Source organism: Lottia gigantea, assembly GCF_000327385.1.
Source record: "Lottia gigantea unplaced genomic scaffold LOTGIsca_41, whole genome shotgun sequence".
Lineage (NCBI taxonomy): Eukaryota > Metazoa > Mollusca > Gastropoda > Lottiidae > Lottia > Lottia gigantea.
The window spans coordinates 2,278,397-2,286,061 of record NW_008709421.1 but is presented as its reverse complement, the minus strand read 5'-3'; the positions used below and the strand labels follow the sequence as shown (position 1 = coordinate 2,286,061).

The 7,665-nt window shown below is 32.4% G+C and overlaps 1 protein-coding gene across 1 annotated transcript in view; it reads left to right on the top strand.

The window, feature by feature from the left end:
• LOTGIDRAFT_163793 (hypothetical protein) overlaps positions 1 to 7,356 on the top strand; it is a gene marked incomplete at both ends in the record, with an annotated part of 29,513 nt that extends 22,157 nt beyond the window's left edge. Inside the window, one exon of the mRNA XM_009060307.1 lies at positions 7,124 to 7,356. Coding sequence (XP_009058555.1) covers positions 7,124 to 7,356 — 233 coding nt within the window. The remainder of the gene's footprint in view (positions 1 to 7,123) is intronic.
• Positions 7,357 to 7,665: the final 309 nt, after the last annotated feature.

Genomic DNA, 7,665 nt, shown 5'->3' with positions numbered 1-7,665 from the left:
CAGACACATTCAGGGAAATAACTCCTGCTAACACTTGTATGCAATGACGTCATTGCTTCGATGATAGAAAGTGTGACTGGATAATCTGGACACTATGACGCAGTAAATGAAGAAGAATTTTTTTTTTTAAAACGAAAATGAAAGTAAAAGTAAAATGATTTTAAAAACAAAACGAAAGTGAAAGTAAAATAAAAAGTGAAATGAAAGTAAAAGTAAAATTATTTTAAAAACAAAACGAAAGTGAAATAATAAGTAAAATGATTTAAAAAAAAAGGGCGAAAGTGAAATAAAAAAGTAAAAATGAAATGAAAGTAAAATGAATTTAAAAACAAAATGAAAGTAAAATAAAAATAAAAGTAAAATAAAAAGCGAAATGAAAGTAAAACGAATTTAAAAACAAAATGAAAGTAAAATAAAAAACGAAATGAAAGTAAAATGAATTTAAAATCAAAATGAAAGTGAAATAAAAATGAATTCAAATTAAAAAGAATATTTTTTTCATGAATAAAATAATAAAACAGCTATGGCGTTCATGGGCCACCATAGTCCTGTTAAGGTATATAAATAAGCTCTAGGATAGATTGAACCGTGTTATACTGTAAGTTAAGCTTACGGAAGCAGATTAAAAGTATACCCCCACTTAATTTCCCAACTTTCTTATTTCTTATCCGATTTTCATCAAACTTGGTATGTATGTGTATAATCAAATTCTAAATTTGATGGAATTATCGAATTTGAGTAGTGCGCATGCGCATTGCCAACTTTCTTATTTCTTATACGAATTTCACCAAACTTGGTATGTATGTGTATAATCCAATTCTAATTTTGATGGAAATGTTGAATTTTTGTCGTACGCATGCGCATTACCAACTTTCTTATTTCTTATCCGATTTTCATCAAACTTTGTTTGTATTTGTATAATCCAATTCTAAATTTGATGGAAATATTGAATTTGCGTCGATTCCCAGAATCCATTTTTAATCCGATTTGCGTAACGTTTGTATCAAACGATCTGTTTAATGAAATTTTGTTTTTCGGACTTTTTTGAGCCTTTAAAGTGCTATATCTCGGTCCCTAAAAATAATCCTTTCGATTTTGTAATGTAGAGATTCTGATCTTTCCGTAGATATATAACATGCATGTCTAACAATGCAAATTCAAAACTTCATTCACTTAACATGGGGTTATTATTAGATAAATCGGCTAATTAGATTAACCTTGCTGAATTTTAAGTTGTTTTAAAGACTTGTATATTTCTTAAAAATGTTCTATGTCCAGTTATAGTATATAATTAATAAGCTCTCGGGCGGATTGAATCATGTTATTCTGTAGTTTGAGCTCACGGCAGCATATTGAAGGATACCCCCACTTAATTTCCCAACTTTCTTATTTCTTATCCAAATTTCACCAAACTTGGTATGTATGTGTGCAATCAAATTCAAAATTTGATGGATGTATCGAATTTGCGTAGTGCTTATGCGCATTGCCAACTTTCTTATTTCTTGTCTGAATATCATCAAAATTGGTATGTATGTGTATAATCCAATTCTAAATTTGATGGAAATATTGAATTACCAAATTTCTTATTTCTTATCCGGATTCATCAAACTTGGTCTTTTTTAATTGACAATTCCTAGTCAGTATACTTTAAACTACAGGCACTTTTGGATATTTGCATTTAGAGATGCAGAGAAGTATTTATTCAATGTAATTGCAATAGACCATCTTTGTATGTACCTGAATGTCGTAACCCGCCCTGCATCAGTACTGTTATTAGAACAGTTCTAGTTTTTTTTTCAAATTTTACCTTCCCTAAGAAGGAAACATGCTTCAGACTGTCTGTTGCTGTTTTTTAGTCAAAATATAGGAAAATTATTTGTTAAATGTAAATCGGTACCATTTTGACCAACCGGAAATGTGCGGTAGACAATGGCTTTTTTAGATTTTTTTCATTAATCAGCTTTAATACTGATCTGAATTTGCTTAAACTTTACTGTTTATTACTTCGCGCTAATCACTACAAGATAGCAATTGAAAAGATAGCTTGCGAGGCAAGGTAACATACGCCCACTGTTCGGGATTGGTGTTTCGGACTACCTGTAATGTTCGTGAACGATGATCCGAATGACTCGACTGAACACGAAACATTACTAATTTTTGGACTTCCGCCTGCTCGACACTGCCACATCATCATTTTGTCATCGCCATGTTGTCATCGTTCATGTTCATCGGATAAATATTTTAGAAACATTACATCGTTCTTCATCGCATCTCATCGCATCCCAAACACCCACTGGCAGCTGTCAGAAATGATAAAACAGTCTTTAGTGACTAAAGTATGAATTTTCTCATATTGAAGACATTTTATTAGTTTGAATTTAATTACATATATATATATGCCAGTTATTTATGCTGAGTAATTCCACAAAATTTTTTAAAATCAATATCAATAACCCAAATACAACAAACAATTAAATCACACAGCTCTAATCAAGGGCAAAAAACAACTTTTGACTTTTGTCCGAGATCTTATCAATTCCATTGATCACACCAATTTTCATCAAAATCGGTTGAAAACTGTAGCTTCTATTGTCAAAGTAGCGTTCATTGAAAATGCCTTAAGATAGAACTTGTCCGAGATCTTTTCAATTCAAAAGTTTGATCAAATTTGGTTGAAAACTGTAGCTTCTATAGTGCTCATAAACACATTTTGACCGCGTTTTTAACAAAGTCAAGATAACTCAAAAACCATTCATCAAAAATGCTTCAAGTTAGAACTTGTCCGAGATCTTATCAATTCCAATGATCACACCAAGTTTCATTCGGTTGCTCGCGAACTATTTTTAACAAACTTCGACGCGTTTTAACAAAGTCAAGGGCAAAAACTCAAAAACCGTTCATCGAAAATATGTCAAATTCGAACTTGACCGAGATCTTATCAATCTAAAGCAACGACCACATGTGGCGTATAAAAATCGACAATTTTGTCTTTTTGAGCTCCAATTTTTTATTTTTTTAGCCTTTTTTCTAACTTCTACAATTCTATTTCGATCAATATGAAAACTTACAGAGGGATAGACTCTTCAAAGGCTCCTATTTCGTGACCTTGACCTTTGGAGACCTTGTGGCCTGAACAAAATGTGTTGCCCTTCCCAGTGAAATACTCATTTGTGCTGTGTAATGTTTACTTCCGGTTTTATAGCCTAGTGAAAATTACGATTTTTATCTTCAAAAAGCTCTGACACGTGACCTAATTTACATAAACCAAAAATTCTTATTGAATCTTACTAGTGTTCATCTGCTCTTTGTAATGATATATAACATTTTAACCAAAATTGCGCTTTTTAATATTTGAAAATTTTGTATTTTGTTCTATAGTAACTGTGCCTAATTTCTTTAAATCTAAGAGGGTTATCGGATTTGGGTATATTTGATGTTTGTGTTATCTACTACTAATATTTGAGAACCGATTTTTGAATTTTGATATGCTTTTTATTTATTTCCGGTTGAAAAATGTGAATACTTTGAAGGGTCGTATATCGTGACTTTGACCTTTGGTGATCATGTGACCAGAACAAATTTGATAGCTTTCGACGTTTATTGTACGGTATTTACTTCCGATTTTATCGCCATTTGAAATTGGTGAATTTTATCTTGAAAAAAGTCGGTGTTCCTTTTGTTAGTTTTTCGTAGTCTAAAAGATAAAGGTTGTTGAAAACAGTAGGTTAAGAAATATTTATATAATGTGAGTTGAAGTGATCTGTCGAATATGCTTTGCATTTGGGCGACCTATACCCAGTTAATTATGAAAGGAAATAATGTTACTGTTACGATACTTTGCGGCACAGTTTAAGCGTAAAATCAAAACTGTTACGCACTGCTTCAGAACCACGCGAAGCCTGTGGATCTAGGTTTTTTCCGATTCTAGTCAGAGCGCACAGCCAAAACTGCATATGTCACACATTAACTTTCATCATTATCTGTTATAAATTGTGCGTGTCGTTGTTGTTCAAATGTAAAATGACGCATTTTCACCTAATCGAAAGTGACGTAGGACATAGTCACTCATTATGACTTTCGAATTACTACATCAATTCTGAATCATTTTTTCATCGAAATTTTGTTCGTTACTTTTGAGTAGTAGCTGAAGGATAGCACTTTCAACTTTTGTCCCTGACTTTTTTGTTTTAATTTTAGCGCTTTTTTCAACTTATACAATTTCATTTCAATCGATCTGTAAATTTACAAGTAGATAGACGTTTTGATCGCAAACAAAAACCTTTCCAAAAATATAAGTATAAATTCTTTTATACTTTTAACAGCTGTTAATACTTTTTAGTACCAAATGCTATCAAATTCATGCGTCTCTTCACTACCGAACGTTAAACGGCTTAAACGATATTTTTAATATTGAATGTTTACATGCTTTTCTTTTCGTTAAGAAATCCCATTGTGACTTTAAAATGCAACGATGTATCAGGTACCGTGGCACGGCTCTAGTCCTTTCTTTCTTATTGGTGTTGTTGATGACTAGTGTAATGGTTTCATTCCAATTGACTTTGCGGCCTGTAACTTTTGTATGGTCTTGGATTGCTGATTGGTTGGCTGCATTTTATTGATGTTCTTTGATCCTTTTTTGAAGTGGTCTTTTCGTTTCCCCTATGTATAAAATGTAGATTTTATGGAATTATCTACTAAAGCTGTAATGTTTGCAGGACTGAGTTTAGTATCAAGAGGGGTTGGTAGCGTTGTAATGTTATTGTGCAGCACATCTAGGGCTACTTTTCTGGGGACATTCGTGAATAAATCTACCACATCATATGATAGTATTTTTCCTAGGGTACTAATAGCTTTCATTTTGAAACAAAAATCACTTGAGTCACTGATAAATGAGTCTGCTGTTTTGCCTAAATTTGATAACAGTTTAGAGAGATAAGTTGCTGTATTGTAAAACACTGAGACTCTTAAGCACAATAAAATTTTAGCTTTTGGAGGGTTTTTATGTATTTTTATATTAGCTCTGGCATATGGCGGTTGTGGGTGAGAAGGTTTTAGTTGGTAAAAGAGCTGTTCTGTTCTTTTAAGGATATTAGGATCTTTTCTGAGGATTCTGTAGGTTTTGGGATCTCTTAATAGGTTGTTGACTGTTGCTGTATATTCATCTTTGTCTAGGATTAACTGTTGCCTTCCCATTGTCGGCTGATATGGTTTGATCTTGCTTCAATTTTGTTTTGGAGTGAATTTCAGAAATTTGGTGACGTGAATAATCCACTTCGCCCCCTGGTGCAAGCTGTCGGATTCCTTTTTCTATTTCGTTTATGAAATCATCTTGGTTAATGCTCTTCGATACTGGTCAATACACTAATTTGCTGGTCTGTTAGTTGTTTTTGGCTAAGATTGACTACAGTTTTGGTTAGGAATTATTGACGAGTTGTGTTGTCGACTACTTTTGGCGGATTTTTTTTTCTTGTTTCTGTTTGGATTTCTGGTCTAACAGTAGGTTATATTCTCTTTGTTTGAGACGGTATGATGTGAATGTATCAAAAGATAAGATGTTCTTCAACAGGTTTCAACAGCAATCGTTGTTTTTCATTTCTAAAGTTTTGAATGCGCCCGCGAACTAGTAACTTGCTGGGTTTTTTTTCTAAGATTTTGATAGCACTTTTTGATTGGACGAGACTTATCAATGATGTGAAATATTGTAACAAGTACAACAAAAACTTACGCAATTGACACGAACCGGTTTTTGAAGTATTATCCTTTTCCAAGTGTCGAGGAAAGGTTATGATATTTTTATTTGGTTATTATTTTCGTTGATATTTCTAATGGAAATGTAAACAGAGAAATACTTTAATCCCATTTAATATTTTTGATTGCGATCGAGTTCATACTAGAGACAATTTAGAGTCAATTTAATGTCTGATTTATTTGAGGTGATAACGAATAGTTGTTCTTTATTTGACATTTTTAATTACATTTTTATAATCAATCTAAAATACCTTTCTCGAGGAGTCTTTTTTATATGCAATTTACTTTCATATATTTTCTGTGTGATTGATGACCTTCTTTCATTGCCGCTAATATTATTTGTAATCTATCATGTAATTCCTCGTTGATGTCGGATAAAAACGTTATACCTTGAATGATGTAATACTCTTTGGTAAATCTGGCTCAGGGTTTGAAAAAAGACGATTAATATCATCTATTGTCCTAATTATAATACCACTATATTCATTCGGTTTCGGATCGGGGTGATCTATACGAGGCGTGAGTGTAGGTCTATATTCTAAAGCTGAATTATTTTTTATTTCCCCTTGAGTTTTTAATATTGGTTGAAATCGAGTTTGTAAATTTTCTGTTAATCCAAGTTGTTGTAATTTTCAACTTGGGTCTTTATTTTATTCTTAGCTTTGATATATTGTCTATTTCTTTTCAAAATATTATTCCAATTATCCATTTTTTAAAAAAAATAAAATTAACATATGCCGATCATAACTCTTTCACCCGCAGGTTTTCTAGTATTAACAAATACATATCCATGATTATCTGGGTTTTTCCATTCTGTGATTTATCGACTGAATGATTTGAGACAAATCTTTGTCGTTTAATTCAAATAATAAAAAACAATATAGCATCCATCTCGTAAAAAGTTTGGGATTGGTATATGCGGTGACAGTTGTGATGTCTTCCTTTCACGAAAAATATTTTAATTGAACAGCTTGATTTCTTTCTGCTACACAGTCGTCAAACGCTATTAAGTTCTTTCGCTCACTATCAATTTTAGACAAATTTTCGTAAGAAAAACTTTTATATCCGTTTGATTAAAACTTATGTCTTGAACATCTTTCTTTGGTAGATATTCTTTGAGGAATCGATAATATGATTGCTCTGTTGTTGATGTGTAGAGAATCAAAATCTAAAAGGTTTGGTGTTGTGAACATGTTAAAAGTGAGACGAGGTTTCCCACAACCTGAACTACCGCATATACACATAAGCATAAGAAATATTTCTGAATGTTTCTTTCCCATTTTTTATCTATTTATTATTCTCTGTTTTTGTTCCAAAAATAACTCCTTTATATTCCTTCTCCAGTGTATATATTTAGGTTTTTTACTTTTTCTAGCCTCTGCTTTCAACTTTTCCATTTCCAAATTGTGTCTACGTTCTCCAGCGTTTTTAGCATCAGCTGCTTTCTTATCATTAACAGCTTTTACTGCAGCTGCTCTATTTTCGTTGGCAGCTTTTACTGCGACAGCTGTACCACCAGTTTTTGCACCCGCCGCGGTAAGACCAGCAAATATCAAAGGTAGGAAAGGTAAAAATTCACCTTCGCGTCAATTCTTTGTATGTCTCTGACTTTACAATATTTATATTTATCAATAAGTTTTTTTGTTGTTGTTGATATTCTGAACTTTTTACCGTTGCCAATTTTTACAGTTTCAATAGCTTCTATTATTTTCTAAAGTTTCTGGCTTCATTCTTTTGCTTCTTCCAATAAACTGTAACCGGTTACATCTTCTTGTGTTACTCGTTTTTCAAATCCATGGTTAGTTGCTCGCCATACTCTTTGTAGCCATACTCTCATTCTAGCTTCATCTGCATCATTTGCAACATTTCATTTCATGACATGCTAGAGGTAGTAAGAAATGATCAATGTATTATGAC